The sequence below is a fragment of the Ailuropoda melanoleuca genome, chromosome 14, assembly GCF_002007445.2.
Source record: "Ailuropoda melanoleuca isolate Jingjing chromosome 14, ASM200744v2, whole genome shotgun sequence".
NCBI lineage: Eukaryota > Metazoa > Chordata > Mammalia > Carnivora > Ursidae > Ailuropoda > Ailuropoda melanoleuca.
Window position 1 is genome coordinate 2,358,905 of NC_048231.1, and position 22,686 is coordinate 2,381,590.

Consider the following 22,686-nt stretch of genomic DNA (forward strand, 5'->3'; position numbering starts at 1 on the left):
TTCCAGGAATTTGTTCTGCTGATACACACAGGAATGTCAGAGAAAGGAATTTGGTTAACACATTTCCACCAAACAGTAGTTAGCAAATATAAATCCTCCTTCCAACTTTTTAATGTAGTTCTCACTTCCCTTTGTAATGTCCACTTAAAATCCGTCAAACATTTATAGAGGACTTTAGGATGTTGAAGTCTTTCCTGCAGTCCCTCCAGGAAAGAAGTGGGTGAGCTGCCTGTGTCAGGTCTCCACGGCTGCCTGTGTCATGTTGTGTCTGTTCATTAGTTTTTCCCTAACTGAAAAGCACAGACATTTTCCATGAGAAAGATGGGGGTTTCCTAATAGTTACCAGAGAATGAGGCTAAGTTTAACCAAGAACTTTTGTTCTACATGGTGTTTCATTTTCTCTTGTTGCAATTGTATTAATCTTGGCATAAAAGTAGTCAGAAGAACATGGACAGAAGAAGGTAATTAGTGAGTTTTAAATTTTCTTTCAGTAAACATGAGCATATAAAGCCCTCTAGGCAAGCTTTTATTTCTTCATTTTCAGTCCAGAGAACTCTAGTTTCCCGAAGGATGCCAGTGAACATTATTCTTCATAAAGGCTTGTGTACAAGTAAAAATTATACCCACTGGGCAATAAAATGTCTTGATGATAGAATGTAGTTGTGATATTGGAGAGGGAATAAGATCAAATACCCTCTGGTTTGGGGGCTGTGAGGGTCAGTAGCAGTGCTCACATTCCCAAGGGACCGTGTGTTAATAGCCTCACTGGGGAGAGGGACTTATATTACTGTGAAGGTGGCACTGGCCACCTGGGTCCTTGGCCCAGAGTAGCTCCAGTTTATCTTCTCTTAGTCATATTCAACTTTACTTGAAGATCTGGAGCACATAGTTGTTCAAACTAAGTATATATTCAACCTCTTCTTTCTCAGGATTTGCCAGAATTATTTCAGTTGTGAGAAGGTTCCAAAAAATGAGTAATAATCTACTTGTTTTTAGGCAGTGTCTTTTAATATCCCTTCCGTTTTCTGTGTGGATAGCGCCAAAATGTTGGCTAGTTGTTTGGGAAGGTCTGAAGGCTCACGTACCCGAGGTGTGGTCATTGCGGCAGGGAGGCGTCTTAGGGGGCACCACAGCCGCCTATTGCGGTGAAGACGCTGACTTCCGGGGTCCCTTCGGTGGGGTCAGCAGAGGGCCGGAGCACATAGGGCACCGGCAGTTGTTGGTGTCTTGCAGTGTACAGGTCATCTCCTCTGGTGACTGTGCTCTCTCACTCTCCTGTCTTCCTGAAAGAGCTGCTGGGTGATTCGGGAAAGTTGCTTGTTTTACACGTTTGTTGAAGACCAAAACTTGGCCTCGTGGAAGAGTGAGAGCTTTGATGTGATCAAACTGGCCACTGAGTTGTAGCTTCCTATGTTTGTGTAACCCCTCCTTTAAATTCGTGTCTGTACAATCTAAGTGGATCCCTCAGAGGCACTGAAGAGAAAAACCTAAAGGGGGGAAACGATTTGCATTTCTTTCAGCTTCAGCTTAAATTTGTTTATTGACTTAACTCACAGACTAGCAACAGGTCGGCAGGCCCAAGGGCACAGGCTGCTGGCAAGGCTGTGCTTTCTTTGGTGGAGAGCTCCAGTGACACTTTTGGTTTGGCCCTTCTCCCAGATGATCGAGACGAGATGTCCTGGCTTCCAGACTGGTTTCTGTCACGTGAACAGCAGACACTTCCTAACTCAAGAACCGGGTTGTATTGGCTTTAGGGTTTTATGGCCTAAACCCATGGTTAAAGTATTGAGTCATGACAGAAGAGTCATTGCCAGCTTTTTAGGGTGAAACCTGGAGGTCCCCTCCTTTGCTCTTTACATGAAGAGGGGATGTTTTCTGGCAGGAGTCTGTGACGGGCTTGGAAGAAAGACTTAATTATGTGCTGGTTGAGGCTTGGTCTGGCTTGAGGGTGTGCATGGACTTCACTTGAGTTCCTTCCTCTCTTATCTAGGGAGGAAGTGGGGAAGGAATGGGACCAGTTTTGGCTTCCACTTTGTGCACACCCCCTGCCTACAGCACTGCAGAGTGGACACAGAGGAGGGAGTGTGCTTTGCGTTCACTGTCCTGCTTTAGGCGGTGGAGCGGAGAGTGTCTTCAGGGTGCCAGTGGCTTTTCGAATGTTTGGCTTTCCCCGTCAATGGTGGGGTGCCCAGATTGTTTTCCTCTTTCCTCAGGAAAGTCAGTGGGCTGAGGGGACTGACTGCAGGGTGACTTTCCAAGAGCCACTTCCAGAAGTGCCCTGTTAGAACATCCTTTTGGGACCAAGTGTGTGGAAAGGGCTGGCCCTGTGCTGGACACACTTACTGAGAAACGCCCTTTCCGTTTCCTGGTGGAGAGGATGTTGAAACTTGCGGGGAAAACACATCCCCTTTCAGACGTTCCTCCTACAACCTTTAGACTGTATCCCATGATTTTTTAAAGCTCCAAATAGCATTTGGCATCTGGTGCGCTTGGGACATGAAACCAGACATGAGGAATGTGAGAGGGGAGAGAGATGGCCAAGGAAAGAAGCAAAGCAGTTTTTTTCTTTTCACATTCTTCTTGATAAGAGAATTTGCGTTAATGTTATCGTGTTGTTGAGAACAAAAGTGCATGTCAGGGCCCTTTGGAAAATTGCAAAATGTGGGGCAAACTGCAGCTCTGAAAACAATAGGTATGGCAGTTAAAACGGAGGGGTCCCCAACCATTCTCTTTAAAGTTGCTCTTAGGGCATACATTTTTTTTTTTTTTTTGCTTGCCCTTTTTATGTCTGAGATCATTTACAAAGCAGAAACAATGACAGTATTTTAGTATTGAAATTATAATTGGAGAATTAAATGTGAACTATTATCTTTTTTTTTTTTAAAGATTTTATTTATTTATTTGACAGAGATAGAGATAGCCAGCGAGAGAGGGAACACAAGCAGGGGGAGTGGGAGAGGAAGAAGCAGGCTCATAGCGGAAGAGCCTGACGTGGGGCTCGATCCCAGAACGCCGGGATCACGCCCTGAGCTGAAGGCAGATGCTTAACCGCTCTGCCACCCAGGTGCCCCGTGAACTATTATCTTGATTAAAAAAAAAATACAAGCGAGTCATGGTGTACGTGGTCCCCCACCGCACTTGGCGAGTACATGCAGAAACTCTCAACTGTCTAATGGAGTTGGTGGCTGGCAGGAACTCACAGTCTGTCCTCGTCTCCCTTCCACCAGGGTGTTGTTTCCCTGTAACCACTTTGGTTAGAGGAGAACCTTGATACCTTAGCCAGTGTCTCCCTCGGTCTGGACAGCCGTCTTATCAATGTGTGGCAAAAGTCCCCGATGAAGCAATTAGAAAGCTGTGTGCGTCTTTCCTTGTCAACACGACTTTCAAGTTTACCCCATACATTAGGTACCAATATTGTGTTGCTCTGTGGAAAACAAACCTTACCTATCCCATCTGTGTTGTGACTCAGCATTATCAAAGGAAAGTGTTAAGGAGGTTTTTCTTGGAGACTGTGAGTTCTCCAGTGTTTTTTATCATCATGATCATCATCGTCTCTATTCCCGAAAATTTGGCCCTCGTTTTTTGACTGTTACCACATTGAGTCTTGTTTGTTTTGTTAAAGAGCAGTACAAATGACTCTGACTTCGAGCTGGGCCACAGATGGATTAAATTTCTTATTCTTTGCTAAGCAAAATGCACCTGCTCCAGAATCTTGAGCAGCTTTTTAATTGCTTCCTTGTGCACGGCATAGCAATAGTCATCTGTAATGTTATAGATGGATTGCATTTTGGATGTCCCAGAAGTGACTTCTTCCCCTCTGTGATGGTGCCAGAAGCTGAGATTAGAAGATGTGTTCTGGGTGAGGGCCCAGCTGTCATGGTGGAATTAGCCCTTTCGCTCAGACTGTTCTGATTAAAAAGGGGCCGAGATGTGGAAGCGTAGGCCCCAGGTTTCAGTAACTGCATTCCCTCTTCATTGGACAGAGTTAGCAACTTAGCTGCTCCCTAAATGTCCTCACGAGGCCGTGATCTCCCTGAACCTGTGAATTTTCTTCGTCTGTGTCTCCAGCACCTAATGCTGTGTCTGGCTTATTGAGGTTCAGCTGTGATCGCCGAGGAAGTGAATACTTTCTTGGGCAAAGTGTTTATTGAATGTAGGGAATGGGGAAAATATTCTATCAGTGGGTCTGTTTCCATGGAGCCTACTTTTGAGGGTGCATGGAGAAACCGGGCACCAGCTCATTCGGCCAGAAAGAAGCTCCTTGCTCGAGGGAAGCCGCAGATACACCGAGGATGAGGTCTGCTTTGAGGCTACTGTCAGCATCAGAAAGCTTGACAAGTGGCTGAGGAGCACTTGACCTGGCGATGTGATTGACTTTAAATGTCTTGGCATTCGTGAACAACAGATCTGCGGGAAGAACACCCAGTCAAACCACCCTGAAGTTCAGAGACGAGACCATCTGTTCACTTAGGCATCTATGCTTTTGCATTCAACAAACATTTATAGAGAATATACCATGTGCCAGGGACTGAATGAAACTTAGTCCCTGTCTTCAGGATCTCATAGTCTAGTGGGAAAAAGAGACGTGAATTAAAAAAAAAATCCAGACAACCAGAAAACACTCAACTATGTCTATGGTGCTCGGGCTGTCGAAAGAAAAATGTGTGACCATTTCTGGGAAACCTAAGGCCCATTAAAATAGTAGTACTTGAGCGGGCCTTGAATGGTGAGTGGAAGATGGTTAGGTACGGAAGGAAAAGAGCACCCTAGGTGAGGGCACTGTGGATGTGTGGGCTCAGAAGTGTGACTTCTATCAAGGTCTGATTAGTATATGCACACAGGTGTGTGGGGGCGTGTGGGTGGGCAGTGTTCATGGTATTGGGAGACAAGGGTAGAAAATAAAGTAGGTGAGGGCTAGGCCATGGAGGGCCTTACAGTCCATGCCAGGAGCTGGACTGTATCCAGGGGACACTGCAGAGCTGAGTGACACAATCAGATTTATGGTGTGCTGAGAATAAATCCCAGACTCCTCAGTCCTGTGGACAAGGCTCTGGGGTCTGGGCCCCTCCCCTCTCCAGCTTCTCTCTTAACACTGCCGTTACTCATGATGCCCCAGCCGCACTGGTCTTCCTTCCCTGACTCAGAGGTGCCAAGCTCCGCACCCGCTCTGGGCTTCTTCACGCACTCCTTCCACCTGGAATCCTCTTCCCCCAATACTTTGCAGGGCTAGTTCCTAGGTCTCCCCTTAAACTCCCTCTTTCTGGAGAGCTGTCCATGATCACAGGATTCAAAGTTGCTGTCACAACCACCACCACCACCCCCCCACCCCCCCACCATTTTCTTTCACTTTCTTCTTGCATCCCCTGTAATACTAACTAAAATTAAGTTATAGTTTCGTTTATTCGTTGGTTTTTTTTAATGCCTTTTCCCAAATAACTTTTCTAAAACTCCCTGAAGGGTACATCATCTCATTTTCATCCCTCTTTCCTTAGTGCTTAGCACAGTATTTGGCATATAATTGGTACTGAACAAGCTTTTTTTAAAAAAGTTTTATTTTGTGAATGTGATGAACTAGGGCAGCGGTTGGTGACTTTCAGCCCATGGACCTTCATGGGCACACCACCTATTGTATGGTCCATGAGCCAAGAATGGTTTTCACATTTTTAAATAAAACAAATTTTAAAAATTTAGTGACATGAGAAAGTTATATGAAATTCAAATTTCAGTGTCCATGATAAAGTTTGTTGGCACACAAGCGGGCCCATTTTTTAGAGATGCCTGTGGCTGCTTTCATTTTATAAAATGGCAGTGTTAACTAGTTGTTTTAGAGGCTTACAGGCCCACAAAGCCTGAAATATTTACTATTTGGCCCTTTACAGAAAAGGTTTGTCAACCCCTAGCCTGGGGAATCATAGGCCAAGGAGAAAAATTGAACTGTTGTAGCCATTTTGATGAGAGATAAGGGGAGGCTGAACCAAGGTCATAGCCTTGAGGTTGGAGAGGGTGGGGATTGGATTCCAGTTGGATTAAACATGCAGGTTCCCTGACCTCTGCCAAGCTTCCCTGCCCCACTCCCCAATTAGGCTTCTCCAAATCAACATCTTCTTAATGTTTCCAGCAAAGCAAGTCTCTAACTTCTCTCTTCCTAACTGCCCCACTCCCTAGCAAGTCCTTCCTTAGGTCCCATGTGTGAAATGAGGATGATGGAATGAAGTGATGGGTGTGAATGTGCAGTAAAATCACGTATGCACACAGGCAGCTGTTGGGTTTGCTTGTTCATTAGTGACGTGGAGAGCAGTTAAGGAGGGCTGGCCAGAAGTGTCTACTGCTACTGAGGGGTCATGGGATGATTATTTTGCTTCCATTTTGTTCTATATCTGGGAGACTAGGCTCTGAACAGTAGAGTTCCAAATATGTGTATTAAAAATGGCAGCCTGGAAATCTCAAAGCTTTGCCATCATCTACAGTTTAGAGATGGGTTTAATGGAGGTCCTTGTATTTGGGGTTACACAGAAAAGCCAGCATAAAAACTTGGCCTTTGGACTTTAGTGAGGCTTTTATTTTATTTTATTTTTTTTAATTTTATTTTATTATATTGTGTTAATCACCATACAGTACATCCCCATAGTGAGGCTTTTAAACACAAATCACCTGTCAAAGGCAATATTTTGGCCCTTATTAAAAATGATTTCGATTAGGTTTTTAAATATAATAGGTTCTATATCTTATTACCCATCCTAGAAACTAGCCAAGACCCTCTTATTTTTTTGTTTGTAGAACTGCTGGCTTAAAAAAACAAACAAACAAACAAACAAACAAAAAAAAACTCAAGAAATGCTTTGGACTGGGGCACCTGGGTGGCACAGCGGTTAAGCGTCTGCCTTCGGCTCAGGGCGTGATCCCAGCGTTGTGGGATCAAGCCCCACATCAGGCTCTTCCGCTATGAGCCTGCTTCTTCCTCTCCCACTCCCCCTGCTTGTGTTCCCTCTCTCGCTGGCTGTCTCTATCTCTGTCAAATAAATAAATAAAATTTTAAAAAAAATTTAAAGAAATGCTTTGGACTGTTTTTTAGGCCTCAGTGGTTCCTGCGCACCCCACCTCAGTGCAGCCAGAATGTAATAAAACTTGGGTTTAAGTGAAACAGCCTATAAAGTGCAAAAGTAAAGTTGCTCTCTATTTGTTTCCCAAATACTTTGGTCATAGTCTCCGTGTGCAAGGCACTGATACATGCCGTGGGCACTTTTCCTTATGAAGTTGACTCTTCAGTAGGGGAAGTAAGACCCAGACCACAAATTACTGTAACTGTTGGCTATGCCTCATAGGGGTCACAAAATGCTAAGAGGGCCCAAATCACATTCAACCGGGTAGGTTAGTAAGAGTGCCTGGAAATTAACTTGAAAGCTGATCGTGGACCATATGACCCTCCATGGGCTAGCTCTTGCCTACTCTGGGGGTTTTTTGCCCTCGTCTTCCAGTAGCCTGAATGCTGTCTCCTTCTCCTGATACAGAAGTGCTTAGTCACACAGACCTTAACAGTAGTCCCTGAACAATCCCTCTTCAGTTTACTGACAGTTGAGTGACAGGGTATGCAGGACTCGGGCCTGGCTACCAAGGAGGATATGGCTTCTGCCCTGAGGAGGTACACTGGATACAAACATTAACAGTTATATTTTAATGAGCTAAGTCTTAACTCCCATCTCCTGGTGTACATTAGTGCTGTTGCTGCCTATCCATGCTGGTTAACAAAGAATACAAGAACTGCACACTTAGAGAAATTCTTATAGCAATTTGACATTGCTGAGATATTTTACTATAGTTTACAAAAATGTTTCTAACAGATTGGAGGGAAAGCAACTAGTCCTTTGCCTCAGATAGTTTGAGAAGCTGGTGTATATAGATCACCATAACTTGGACATTTTTGTAAAGAACATTTTTGCATACACATTCCCCTCCTTCCATCTGTCATATAAACAATCTAGAGTGGTTTTTTTTTTTTAAATCTCATCTTCATTTTATTGTGAAAGTAGTATGTCTTCATTGTGACAACTTGGGAAGTACAGAAAAGTTTTTCTTTTTTTAAAAAAGTGAGTCATGCGTTTGACACAAGCTAGCTGTTGGCTCACACTTTGGTGCCTTTCTCTTGTCCTTTTTTCCTGCTCATATATGTACACTTTTTCTTACGTAAATGGGACATTGTATACCTATTCTTTATTTTACATATCCTAAAAATTTGCATGTCATTAAATATTCTTTTACAGAGAACTGCTTGGTAGTCTGCCATCTAGGTGTACCATGATTACCCTTTTCATATCGTCCTCTATTACAAGCACTTATTTTATGCCCTCGTTTATTGGTTGTAATAGCTAATGCTTTGAAAATTTTTGTGACAACATCTTCGATAGTGTCTCTGAATATTTTATTGGGAAATATTTCTAGAAGTAGAAATACTATTTCTGACTATTTCAGGGCTTTGATAAATTGCCCGTCAGAAACATCGAACCAAATTTCAGTTATCACCAGCCGTGGATGGGCTCACCATACCAAGGGCTGTCAGGGTTGGTACGGTCAGGGTGGGGAGCATGTTGACAAAGGTAAAAGTGGAAGGAAAGAGCAGACTACGTGGGTGGATGTTTATGGGGCTTGGAAAATGGTCTGTTGGCTAAAGTGGAAGATACTTTTAAGGAAATAGAAAAGACCGAGAAGTTGAGTGGGATCTGATTTGGTGGCGCATGAAAACCAATTAGATTGGTATTGGGGAGACTTTGGTGGGTTTGGATAAGGAAGATGAGAGCCCCAGGGCTTTGCGATGGGAAGATGGGGTTCTACAGCACAACCTGTGACAGCACCACTCATTTCCCATATGCGCTGTGCCCCTTCCCACCTCGTGCCTTTGCTTGCACTGTTCCTCTGCCAAAATGCTCTGCTTTCCATAACCTATCAAAGCTCTACTCATCCATCAGGGACCATTCCCTGATTCTTCCCTGTATACTTTCTGCTTAGTTACATAGTATTTACTGGTATGATACACCGTATGACCTTTGTTACAACTATTTGGTGCACTAGTCTCTCCCACCAGATTATAAGCTCCTAGTGACCCATTTCATTTATGTATCTTTAGGTGCTTATAGTGCCTGGTATGTAATAGGTATTAACACACATTTGCCAAAGGAATCCCTGGTGCTGCATATTGCCTCCTATGACCTTGCACGAGTACACTTTAGGCCAGAAGATTTATGCTTCAACAGATTGGGATATTGGATGTCTCAGCTAAGTCTTTATTCCGGAGCCATTTGGAACATCACATAGGGCTACATGAGGAACATGGTGCTCTTAACATTTCCCTCCCCTTCCCATCCCAAATACTTCTAATTGCCAGCTTCTGGAGACTGCTATCCCTTAAGTGAGCAGAGATCTTGACTCCAGAAGTGTTCGTAAGCCATAGTTATTTATGAAAACTTTTACCGGAGTTTGTATCATTCTGTGAGATTGTTTTTTAAAAGGCCATATGGCATCATGTTGTACACATCATTCTTTGATTTGCTTTTTACATTTGACAGTATAACTTGGGAATTTTCCCAAGGCGATACATGTAATTGTAATCTTAACACTATATAATCATTAAAAATGTAATTTTGTAGTAGAAATTCAAATTCAAAATTAAAACAAATAATTCTCCAATCCCCTATTTTTATTTTAGAGGCTATTGCTATTGTTAGCCCTTTCATATATATATTCATAAGTACATACATACATTCTTTAAAATGTAATCTTGTAGTATATATGCCATACAGCATCTTGAACATGTTTCCATATCGACACATACAGATGCCTTGTTTTTAAATGAGTGCACCGTTATGTTCTGTTATGTTAATGTGCTAGAACCATCTCCTTATTGCTGAACTCATTTGATCTTTTCTGTTTGAAAATCTGACTCTTTTAGCTCATGTGAAGTCACTCTTCCTTTGTTATGAATTTAAATTATTCAACATGATAAACAGTAACCGAGTGCCTCCTTCCTTCCTGGCACTGTGCAGGGCATGAGCGCCAACAAGTTGCTTGATGTACAGTTCCTTCCCTTGACTTGGAGTTAAACATGGTCTAACAGGAATGTATTCTCTTAAGAAACTTAGTGGCATGAGCTGGAATGACTAGATATGCCTTAGCATACGTATCGTTAATTCTACTTTCGGAAGGTAGAAAAGAAGAAACTGATATCAAACTTTAAAGGGTAAGAGATCGTAGATTCCTAGGAGGTGAGGAAGAGAAGGTCATTCTTGCAGGGGAGTCAAAGAACAAGATGGGTTGTCAAGAAAGAGCACGTGATAGGCAAAGAATGGCCAGTAGTCCAGTGCGATTGGGGCATACCACTGTGGCATGTAGTGGTAGGATTGTACTGTTCGCTCAGCAGTTGGTCACAGGAAACATTCAACAAGTGAGTAGAAGGATGTGCTCTTTGCCCAGCTGGACTCCAAATCCTCTTGGGGTTGTCCTTTCTATGCCCTACAGGGGCATATCAAGTGTCTTCCAGTGCAGAGGTCTCTTTCTTGAATTGGTCTGACTTTAAAACAAAACAAAACAAAACCCTTTTATCCATTTTTTCACCCTTAACCATGTCCTGTCTTCTTTTTTGTAGAGTTTAGTCACTTCAAGAAATAGAACAGAATTCAGCCATGGCCCCAAGGAAGAGAGGTGGACGGGGGATCTCGTTCATCTTTTGCTGTTTCCGAAATAATGATCACCCAGAAATCACCTATCGGCTGCGAAACGATAGCAACTTTGCGCTTCAGACCATGGAGCCAGCATTACCCATGCCCCCTGTGGAGGAGCTGGACATCATGTTCAGTGAACTTGTGGTGAGTCCCCAACTTCTTTCCTGGCGGTGGTTGGGAGCCAGGAGGGAGAGGAGAGGATGTGCATGGTTTGGTTTGGTTAGCCACGGGCTTGCCCTTCTCCAGTGAAGTGACCCCTTTATATTGGCACCCCAACTGTGAACACTGAGCCTGAGGAGGAAGAGAAAGAAGAGGGTAGCATTACTACATCAAAGGGCTTTGCTTTAAGTGGAGGGATTTAGACCCTTAGGTCTTCAATATGTGGCAGAATTGCATCCTACGTTGCTCTTCTATTCTTCCCCATTCCAGTCTGAGTCTATAGTGTGTGCATAAATAATTCCCTCATCTGCTTCACACCTTCCACAATTCCTAACGCTTTCTCCACCCCTACTCTCAGTGTATAGAATTAATGTCTTTTTAAAAATTAGTCATACTCCTCCTCCTGTCCTGGATCCTTTGATGAAAGACATTATTACTTAAGTACGGTCTAATTATTTAGCCTAATGATAGGATTGCAGTAATAACTGTTGTGGGAAACTTTTTATAGGTCCTATCGTATTTTAGAATCCACTATACCGAAGTGAGAGCTGTATCTGGTGTAGGACCCATTCATCAAGAGATGGGAGGCTCCCTTGAGCTTAGCTTTTCAGGCACTTCTGAAGCAGTGTTTCTTTCCATTCCATGTTTTAGGGGATATTGTGGTATAGTTTAAAGGGTAGTGGCATGGGGATTAGCAAGACATTGGTTCAAATTACTCTTCTGACTTTATTATCTGTGTAAGTATGGAGAAAGCATATAAGCCTATTTTCTGGAAAGTGAGAAAAAAATAATGCCTCCTCCTAGTTTGATGTGGTGTTTAAGAGTAATTTACGTAGTGGGAATGGGCCAATGCCTGACCCTCATTAGGTGCTCAGTAAATGTTACATGAGTAACATTTATCTCCCTTTATCACCACTGGCATTTTGTAATGGAGTTAGTACTAATCAGACCATTTATATCGTCAACAGATATTAGAAAGTCTTGGGTCAAGAAAGTAACGTAGGCTTTGTTACTGCCTCCAGGGGTAGTATCTGAACTGATCAGGTCAGTCCAGGTTCTTGACCAGAATTTACCTATAAGCTTATCATATGGGATAAGCCAATATGAGAGGGTTCTGTGAAGCTGATGTTTTGAGTTCTGGTCTCCTGAGTGGATTAACGGGCCTATTACCAACCAGAATTGGTTGGGAAAAAGAAGAAATGGCTCTTGGCAGCATGTTCGTATGTTATGATGTTGATGAATATTTTCAGTGTTGAAGGAATCTCCCTCCCTCCCGCCTCTGCATGCAGAGAGTCTGTTCGAGGTGTTAATCGGGAGGTTCAAAATGGAAAACTAGAACCTGCACCTCAGCCACTGATAGTTTCAGTAGCAAAAGGGGCGGATCCAGGTATAACACCACTAAAGGAAGAAGCACGACCCACCTCTGCATAGATTGTGTGTAGATGTGTCGTGAGGCGTAGGACATGGTGATGAGGAGGTTAGTCACGGAAGACTTTCTGGAGGAGGTGAGCTGTGAGGAGCGATTGAAGCTGAGAAGAGAAGTGGAGGGGGTCAGTGTTAATGGCTGTCTCAGTCGTCTTAAGCTAGTTCATCCTGTGATAGCAAAACCTCAGTGGTTACAAATGGCGGCGGCTTAGCACTTGCTAATGCTGCGTGTCTACTGTGGGTCAGCTGTGATTCTGTTCCTCACCATCTTCCGTCCAAGACTCAAGCCTACTGGAAGAGGAAGGAGAGACATGGTAAACTGCTAGCAGGCTCTAAGCTTATGCGTGGAAATGATACATGTCACTTCTGCCCATATTTCTTTGGCCAATGAAAGTCACATGGCCACTCCCGAGTTCACAGGGTAAGGATGGATCATTCTTCTGTAGAGGCTGTCACCACAAATTGCATGGCCAATCCTGAGGTCACTGGGGGTGGGGGTGGAGGACGCATAATCCCCTTCCAGGGGGAAGCAGTGAATCGTCTACCGTGATGGCTCTCAAGAAGGGCAATAATGATGTATTCACGGGCTTGGTTTTATTTCCCACTTAAAGTATCTTAAAACCAAAAGTCAATCTAAAGAGATAGATGTCGGTGATAGATGAAGGCCTTCTTGGTGGTAATGGAGCTGGTGGGAAAGCACCCACATCCACTGTCTTTTCAATTGTGTTCTATCAGACTCTCAAAATGAGACCTAAGCCAGAGCCTGTGTGATGGCAACTCCATGGACATCTTGAAGACAGCTCATTGTTCTGTATTCATAAGGGAGAAAATTCCATTCTCTGCCTTATTGATGTCTTTATTCTGTGTGAAAATTGCCTACAGCTGTTAGTTGTTAAAAAGGCAATGCCAAACCAGAACTTGAAGCTGAAACCATTGGAAAACAAATTATATTGAGGTTTGTATCTGTCCTGGTGAGTGACAGATGGATTTCTGTCTACTCCTGACTTCAGGGACTTAGACCACAAATTCATCCAATGGCTGGGGGTGTCCTAGGGCAAGAGAGGTGGGTTCAAAGCCACTGGAAACTTCTGCTCTGGGTTCTCTTGAGTGTTCACAGAAGCACTTCTGCTTCTGCCCATGCACAGGAAAGGAAGGCCACATGGGGAAGGGGAGAGCACATGGCCTGTGGGGTCAGACCACTCTGCAACCTGTGGTGACTTCCTTTAAGATGGTTACTGTTGGAATTTAAGTTTATTGCCTTGTCTATAAAATGGGGATAATACCATGTTTCAGATAGGATTGGGGTAAAGAAGATAACTTCTTTAAAAAGGCTGGCTCCTATTAGGTGCTTTACACCCCACATCCTAGTGCAGTGAGAGAGATGGCAAGTAATTCAGGTATTTCCTAGGCACAACACCTTAAGCAGATATGCCAGGTTTTTCCTTTTCTTGAAAGCCAATCTGCCTGCTGTGAGTGAGCCAGTGTGGGTCCTAACTCGCAGGGCATTTTACTTCTGTATCTGTTGGAAAGCATCTCATCACAGCCAGTTGTTGTAAGCTGGTTTCCTTTGCCTCTTCTGATGACACAGTCATTTAATGTTTTTAAAAGTGGTACTGAATAGGTTGCTTGCAGAAGTGCTTACTGCGACCTTATCATCTAAATAAAGCAAGGCTGAATGGGAGGTCGGCCATGGGAATCTCTGAAGAAGGTGGGCTGGGAGGAGCACCTGCCCCAGGCGGTGGAGTCAGACTCATTCATTCCGATTGCAGGATGTAGTGGGTCCTGGAGGTCCCAGTCCAAAAGTCTGCTTATCTTTTTTTTTTTTTTAAATAACAGCTTTATTTACAGATCTAATTTACAGACTATATAATTTACTTATGTACAGTGTATAATTCCGTGGCTGTTAGTATATTCACAAAGTTGTGCAACAATCACCGCAATAAATTTTAGAACGTTTTCACGACATCCAAAAGCAACTCCCTTACCTATTAACTGTCACTTCTCATTTCTCCCCAACTCAACCACCCCCTGGCTACCTCTCATCCACTTCCTTTTCTGTGAATTTGCCTATTCTGGGCATTTCATAGAAATGGAATCATATGATGTGTGGTCCTTTGTGACTGGCTTCTTTCACTTAGCATGGTCTTTTCAGTTGATCGATGTTGTAGTGTATAGCAATACTTCATTTCCTTTTGTGGCTGGATAATACACCACTGTATGGACATACCACATTTTGGTTATCCATTCATCGTTGATAGACATTTGGGTTGTTGCCAGGTTAGAGAAAGCACGGAAGGCACAAGGAACAGAAAGCTCAGTGTAGATGGAACATGAAATAGGAGTCTGGGAGGACTGAGGCTTCTGAGAAGAGGTTCTGGAAAAGGGGATGGGGATGACTGTATTATTGGTTTAGTTTTATATCTTAGATTCTTATTTGAATGAGAGGAAGGTATCTCTGCTTTCTTAACAGTTTTCTCAGCGAACCAAATATATTAAAGTACAGCAAAATATTTTGCTGCCTGATTACATATACAAAAATAACCATTGCTCTTTGCAGTCTCTGTGAAGTGTTGATAAGTTTAGCAAAAGGTGTCATGTCTTGTTGAATAGATTCTGTTGTAATTTGGGTCCAGTTGTTGAGGCAAGATGCTTTCTTGCTGCAACGTATACCTTCTCAGGGTACTTTAATTTTGAAATGAAAAGGAAAGAGAATTACGAGGAGCCCCCTTCTGCTCTTCCACCCAGTGCATAGACTCCTGCATACACCAGAAATTGGTGAGCTATGGGTTCCCTACAGAATATTCCACAGCAACAGTGATACTGAAATTGGTGTCTCCTAATGGGTTTCCTCAGCTCTCTTGCCTTGTGAAACATGCAGATGTCCAACTGCTTTACCTGCCTGAGATTTTAGGTGAGAAACCAGGTATGGTTTTGAAGTGTTTTGAACCAGTCTTCTAGTATACACATTGTTTTGTGTATTTGGAATCAGTTTCATAGATTTATTAGAGGAAAGCTTTCAATTCTAATATAGTACATCACTGTGAATTTATGACTAGTTGGAAATATGCATCACGGACCCAAGTTTTCCTAAATCTGAAGTGTGACCAATTACATGTTAAACTTTTCTGGTTAATCTGTCTTCTTTTGAATCCACTGCTTAGTCTTCATTTGGGGTCTAATGTTCTAGGATAATATACTAAAGAGTGCTGTGCCTTCCAAGAAATGTAAACTATTTTAAAGAAACTTATTAAAAAATTCATTATTGATCACAAAACTACCATTTATACTATTGAGGATTGTCAATGAAAATTAAATCTCGATGGCGAACGTGATGATGATGGATACCGGAGGTTAATGGGAAGATTTGTATCCGCATAAATATAATTACTTACTATAGGTCAGTTTTATTATTACTAATTACTGGGGACATTAGTAGCCAGCATAGAATATGAGAAATGAAGATAGCAGGAATGAGAGAATTTAGTTGATGTATCAGAGTCAGATGAATTCACAGTTAAGGTAAGCTGTGCCAAGTGAATTCACTTGGGAATCTACATCAGTAATCTTTTCATTTCTCGATATATTCCGAAGTCACTTTGGTATGAAAGGAGTTACCGGAATCCAAATTTGTCTTACAGATTTACCAGTGTATAAATTTTGTTCTTTTCCTAGCTATGTGAATTTTTACCAATCTTCTCAGGGTAATTATGCCAACATAATTTCTTTTATTACTAGGACTGTCTTAAGCTCTTTTTAATAAAAATTCTTCTGTTATCACTAGAATTGATGACAAGTTTCAACAGTTTTTATCTCTTTGTTTTTAAAACTCGCCTTTCACACTAAGGCCATGATTAAGAATAGAAAGTTTCTCTTGGGGCGCCTGGGTGGCACAGCGGTTAAGCGTCTGCCTTCGGCTCAGGGCGTGATCCCAGCGTTCTGGGATCGAGCCCCACATCAGGCTCCTCTGCTGTGAGCCTGCTTCTTCCTCTCCCACTCCCCCTGCTTTGTGTTCCCTCTCTCGCTGGCTGTCTCTATCTCTGTCAAATAAATAAATAAACTCTTTAAAAAAAAAAAAAAAAAGAAAGTTTCTCTTAGGAGCTATTCAGTTCCCTGTCTCCAAAAAAAGATGCAAAAATTGGGTAGCAAGAACATTTAATTTTAACCTGATTGAAGGAAAAAAAAAACTGGTTGTAAGGAGTCCTAGTTTTAATCTGTTGTTTCTTAGAGTCTAAAGGATTGCTCAGTAATTAAGCAGAGAAAATCAGACTGTATAAAGACTTCAAAGAAGTGTCTAGAATAGTCTCAAAGTGTTTAGTTGCCTGGAAGCCAAAAATCAGAATCCAGTGAAAAAATTGATATTAAAATTGTTCTATTTCCATGAGATTAAAATTCTTTTCGTTTGACAAACCTATAAAGGTCAAAGAGAAAATTCTGTTTAGCTAAAGGACATGATTAGTTGACCATGAAGAAAAAAAATATATATTGAGTAGATCTTCCCCTGAGTCTGTGGCCTTTTTGGATACATCAGCTTGATGAGTTTATAGAAGAATGTTTAGAACAGTATGAAAATATGCAATACATCACAGGGGGAAGTGGGAAAGTAGATATGGGTTTAAATGTGTTCAGTGCTAAAGTTCCTATGCAGCAGATGTGAACTGCTGCCAATACACGGTCAATTTACAGATGACCAAAAAATGATCCCAAACCCAGAACTTGATAAACAAATTATCTTGGCCCTGAGAACAACTGATGATTTGTGATACAGGCTGATGTTAATATAGGTGGTTTTGCTTGCTTGTATCTGTTGTGCTTCTGAACAGAACATTATATTACTTCTAAGAATCAAAGGAGGGTTAGCGGTCGATCTCCATCCCAGTGGACAGCCTATATTTCTTTGTACTGGTTGGAGGCCCTGTCTGCTTAAAGACAGTAAGATGGTCAGCATGGCTTTTGAAGTTCCCTTCTTGTCTTGATTTACTAAACAAATCCAGTAAAGCTTAAGGTAAAACCACAAAACCACTTTATTCCTTCTAGTACTAAATTTATATTTTATCTCGCCGAGATCATTCCAAATGTCCTTTTCTATAGGCTATTACGTATAGATTTTTGACTCCATGTTAGATACTTTGTTATAAATCAATACACTTATTTCTGGGTGCTTCTTAATTTAGATTACAGGGACTGAAATGGAAGGGGGAGTGTGGAGAGATGGAGGAAAGAAACATGAAAACTTTTTTTTCTTTTAATACAAATAGCTGCAAAACCATCTCTGAACTAATGATGTTAGAAAATGGTTACGAGTCCCCTTGGCCTTGATGATTTTCATTACTATGAATTCTAAAGAGACTGAGCAGTATATATCTACTTAGCTTTTGACTACAATTTAAAATCCGATTATTTAACTTAATCCTCAGGCTACCATGTGCAGATTACACAAAGTCAACATACTGTATTGACTTGCCAACTCTCTACATGTCTCCATATAAATCAGGTTTTAAAAGACTGGGAAAATAATTTCATCTCCATAAGTCATGTGGTTTAGTAAGCTTTCGAGTGTAATTTTGAAAATGTGTTTCAGTAATGGCTGGAACAATCTGGTAGTTTGTATAAATAACTGCATGTGAGAATATATATTGATGCATTGGGATTCATCTAAACGTCATTTGCTCACATAAAACATATGTCACGTGGCCTGTGGGAGGTAAATGCCCAATATGTGGATGCTGTATTTCAGTTCTAACTGTCCTCAATTTTATTTGCTGTACTTGGAATCCTCCCCTCCCCCATCTTCAATTCCCAGAATTACTCAGGAATTTCAGACTGTTTCTTAATGTATGTTATAAGGAAGCTCTGTACCAGTTCATCTTTTAGTTATGACTTTTTGACTTATGGATGAACCATATCTGTCTATACTTTTTGAAAAATAAGATCCTTTAAAATGTAGCAATTTTTCCCCTTTTGTCCAATTTTAAACGAATCCACTGGAAACATCCTACAGCTGCTGTTTATTTCATTAAACAATGGAGTATTTAAGAACTGAACTAAACCAAATGACTGAAAGCTCACTTAGAATGTATATACAGGTTGCTTTCAGGAAAGATGGGTATTTCTTGGATGTGGAAGAAAAAGTCATCAAGTCTTTTGCCATCTTTTAAACAATCAGATAATTGAGTTTTTTCCCATATGGACACTCATTATGTTAAATCCATCTATGGATAGACACCTTTGCATTTTCAGAGAGCAGAATGACACACAGGCATTGTAATCTGGCTTTTTCATCCTCAGGAACCCCAGGGCCTAGAGTAGGGCGTGGCCCAGAGTGGGTACTCAGTAAATGCTTGTGGCCTGGATGAGTAACTAATTACTAAAGGTTAATACTTGAGATGCTCAGTAACTATTTTAATGCGTGCATGTGTGCATATGTGCATGAATTCATGACTGCTGAATCCTCCAGTGGTTGAGTGTATATTCTGAATTATTCTCGAAGTAGAAGTGATAGATTTGGGCTGATCCTTGCACTCTTCCTGTCCCACCCACCTGTTACCATTCTCTTTAGTCCTGTTCTTCATATGGGATCACTAGAGCGTCTGGCATCAAGGGTAGCAGCTTGAGAGGATAAGGTTGATAATGTTTAAGAATTATTTTCTGTCCCACCTCTCTACCACATGTGACATAAAATAAATAGTTACAATGTGGAAAGAGACCTATTGTGCTAAATATCTTTTGACCCAAACAAAACTTGTGTCTGCTGAGCTGCCGAAAAGTCTCTGAAGAGCACGCTGAGCAGGTGTGGGAAGGGCCTGGGCTGGCGAGAGCAACACAGGTGTCATTGAGGGAAGGGGAATTTGGTTCCACGGTTGCCCACAGGGCCTTTGGATGCCTTTCTACATCTGTCACTCTACACTGGTTCTTTGTCCCAAGAGACAAAGTCCCTCCATTCATTCAATTAGGGAAACACTGCTTAGAAATTCTCTCGATTAACCCTTGTCAACAGAAGTTGTACCAGATTATAGATGTAAAAACTGGGTAGTGAGGTGGCTGGATGGATATTGGGAGATGATTTTAACAGATGCTTAGACTTATTTATTTTAGATTCCTGCAACACTGCTGGTGATATATACTAATTAAAAGTTAAAGTTGCTCTAATGAGTTTCTGGTTGAAATAACACAAAGAAGCTAAATAAGACGCCGACAGGTTTAACAGCAGATTTTGTCTAGCAAACTGGTTATAGTTTGCATTGCCTACTGTTAAAGAAAGGTGGGGAAATAGTATAAAACACTTAACCATTGGTAGTAAGAAACTAAAAGTTATTTCTATTAGTCAGCCTTTGCTTGTTTTTTATATATCGAATGAAAACATGTCTATCAGACACAGAGAACATGACTGTGTAGGTGGTGGTGAGTCATATTGTGGTATTTTGTGTAATGACTAGGAACGTTGGCAGAAATCTTACCGGCTGAAAACCTTCAAGGTTTGTTCTCTTGTGTGTACACATCCATTTTGGGATTTAAAGCACTCTGTTGTTTTCCATTTATGTTTTTCCTGACTGGTTAGAAGCAGGTAATAATTCACTGAATGTACTTCTATTTAAACTGACAAATATGGAATCTCACTTTCAGATTTTAAACCACGGCTGTGAAAGTAAAAGACTGTTTCTCAAGGTCACTGTGTTTAAATTTTAAGAGCTGAATTGGCAATCCATGACTTATGGATGTGATGGTCACTTGCTGTGGTGGGGATGGATGTTCATAAATTTGATGAAATGTCTCAGCCTAACAGTACATTTTCTCTCTATGTTTGTAAAACTGTAATTTGGCCTTTTTCCCACGACATTGTACTTATCACTATGTCCTATGACTTAAAGGCCTTGTCACTTGTGCCCCCAAGAGTCTGACTTATTTCTGGTAATGTTGAGTTATGGGATGGAGGGAGAGGGTTAATGACAGAAAGGGTTAAGTTCAGAAACGGCTAACATAGGGTATATGTGAAGTGAACCTGAGGATTGCTGCCTACGGGCATGTGGGGAAATCTTTGGTGGGTGAATTGGGCCTCCATGCTGTGGGCAAATACCTGAAATATACAAGTTGAAGGAGATAAGTTAGCTTTGTCTGGGTAATAATAATGGTTATAAATTCCGTGAGGTCTGTACGTTGAGTCAGGTGGCTGGTTACCTGGTAAAGGACCACTAAAAAGCAAAAACACACAAAACAGTTGAGTTGATTGACAGGTCGACTCCCTGGGGACCTATCTTAGCTTCTTGTCTCCTCATTTTTCTTCATTCTCCCCCTACCCCCACCAGCATTAACTGCATGTCCTTCTACCTCTGTGTGAGTCTGTATTAGTATGTATGTAAAGAGTTAGCTCAACTCATTAGAAATAGAAATCCAGAATCCCTTTGTTAAAGATTTCTCTTGTTACCTGGAAACTTACTTGTTGGCTCCCTGAAATCTATTGATTTGGTGGATTTTTAAAGAGTACATGCTTTCAATACTGTTTTGGAAGTTTTATAAATAACTCCCTATTTCAATTTAGCTAAATCTCTAAAAAGAGCTCTTTCAACTCATTCAGGACCCTTATTGTATATTTTTTCAAAATTCCTTCCCTTGTTTTATCTAGCAAATCAGTCCATTTCCTTAGATTTATTTGTATTATGCCAATTGTTTTATGATTTATATAGACTTCTTTACAGCGCTGCCTATTTACTGTGGAGTGTGGGACCAGTGAGATTTCTTTGTACAGAACCTTTTAGAAGTGGGTCTTAATAATATGCTTTGTTAGTGATGAAGCCTAGTACTTTAGTTCCCACAGCTGGGCTTCTCTCAGAGGTCCTTTTTTCTTAATAGAAAATATGTAATTTATACCTTTTGTCCAAGATACGATATCTCAAATACGTATTTTATGAAGATATTAAAAGCATAATTAATACTTTCTCTAAGAAGGAAAGCCTATAGGCTTTTTTTTTTTTTTTACTGGTTTTAGTTTTCAAGAAGCTTGAGCTCTGAGAGGAAGAGGAATGATGCTTCGTGTGAATGTTTCTCCTTGGATCACTGGCTAAATTATTTTCCTTCAATTAACTTAAAAACTCTGTCCAACAAAGAATAATGTGAAAGAAAATTCTGTGGCCAGTGAAAGGAGCTGGGCCATCCAAGTCTAGGGTGTAAGAGTAGGAACTAAATTTGTTCTGCTTGTCTTGGCATTAATTGACAGTCCCCAAAACAATATCTGACTTAGCATGATTGTAAAAAAACAAAACAAAAAGTAAAGTGATCTAGGAGCCTCCAGGATGCTACCTGGGATTGGGCTAATTACATTTGTTAATCTTTGTGGAAAACTTGCTTATTAATTCACAGAGGCACAGTGGAGCCAACACTTTTCTGTAGCACCACCAGTAGGGAAAAATGAAAAAATACTGAAAAGTTTTTTATGTATCATTAAATTTAACTTATCATTTAATTTAATATTAAGGGACCTTAGGGGAAATACTATCTCTTGGTCTAAATGGAATGCATATTAATAGAATCTATATAATTTTCAAGGAAAAGATATTTCATAGAAGTGATCTTTGGTATCAAACAAAAGTTGTGTCTGAAGTTGTAACAGTTCCCTTGGCAAACTACTTATCCTAAAGGGGACCACATTTTTCCTTTTCTTTACTCCCCCCCCCCAATCAGGTTCTTTCCTAAGCCAACTCCTTGGTTTATCTAATGTTCAATCAGAAATTTCTTTCCTTATGGTTTACACAAGGTTGTATTTTCTCTGCTCTGAATTTTTTCTTTTCCTTGGGGCTCCAACAAGCGAGCTTGATCCTTTTTCTTTAGCAGCCTCTTGAGATGTAATTTACACGCTATGGAATTCACCTATTTTAAGTGTAGAGTTCAGTGAGTTTTAGTACATGTGTGCAGCTGTGCAACGATTGCCACAGTCCTGCTCCAGAACATCTCCACCACCCTGCCCATTTGCAGTCAGCCCTGACTGCTTCTAGCCCCAGACAACCACCAATCTGCTGTCTGCCCCATAGATGTACTTCTTCTAAAAATCTCATGTAAAGAAATACTGAGATATAGTGACCCTGTTTTGTTTTCCATGATTGCCTTTTTCAATACTTGAATGAAGTATCAAAATGAAAAATCTCTGTAATCTGTAATATTACTTTGATGTCAGAACTTGACATGTCAAGGTGATTTTCAAATTAGTTTGTATGACATTCTTTTTCCTTCTCTGTCAAGAGTGATTTTATTCCCCTCCTTGTCCAGTAGTATGTCTAAATGAATGTAAGTAGCTGGACAAGAAGGAAGGTAAAAGGCATCCAGCCATTTTGTGTTCAAAGAAGGACCCCAGGAGTCAGGTCTAGGAGATACGGAGAAAAATTCAAACACAGAAGCTAAAACTAAA

At 41.2% G+C, this 22,686-nt stretch overlaps 1 protein-coding gene across 1 annotated transcript in view; it reads left to right on the forward strand.

Annotated features, from left to right (window-relative positions):
- The window catches only part of DAAM1 (dishevelled associated activator of morphogenesis 1), a 172,808-nt gene that overhangs the window by 63,332 nt on the left and 86,790 nt on the right, over nt 1-22,686 (forward strand). Inside the window, exon 2 of the mRNA XM_034642666.1 lies at nt 10,634-10,853. Within this exon, the coding sequence (XP_034498557.1) occupies nt 10,671-10,853 (183 nt within the window). The 5' untranslated portion in view covers nt 10,634-10,670. The remainder of the gene's footprint in view (nt 1-10,633; nt 10,854-22,686) is intronic.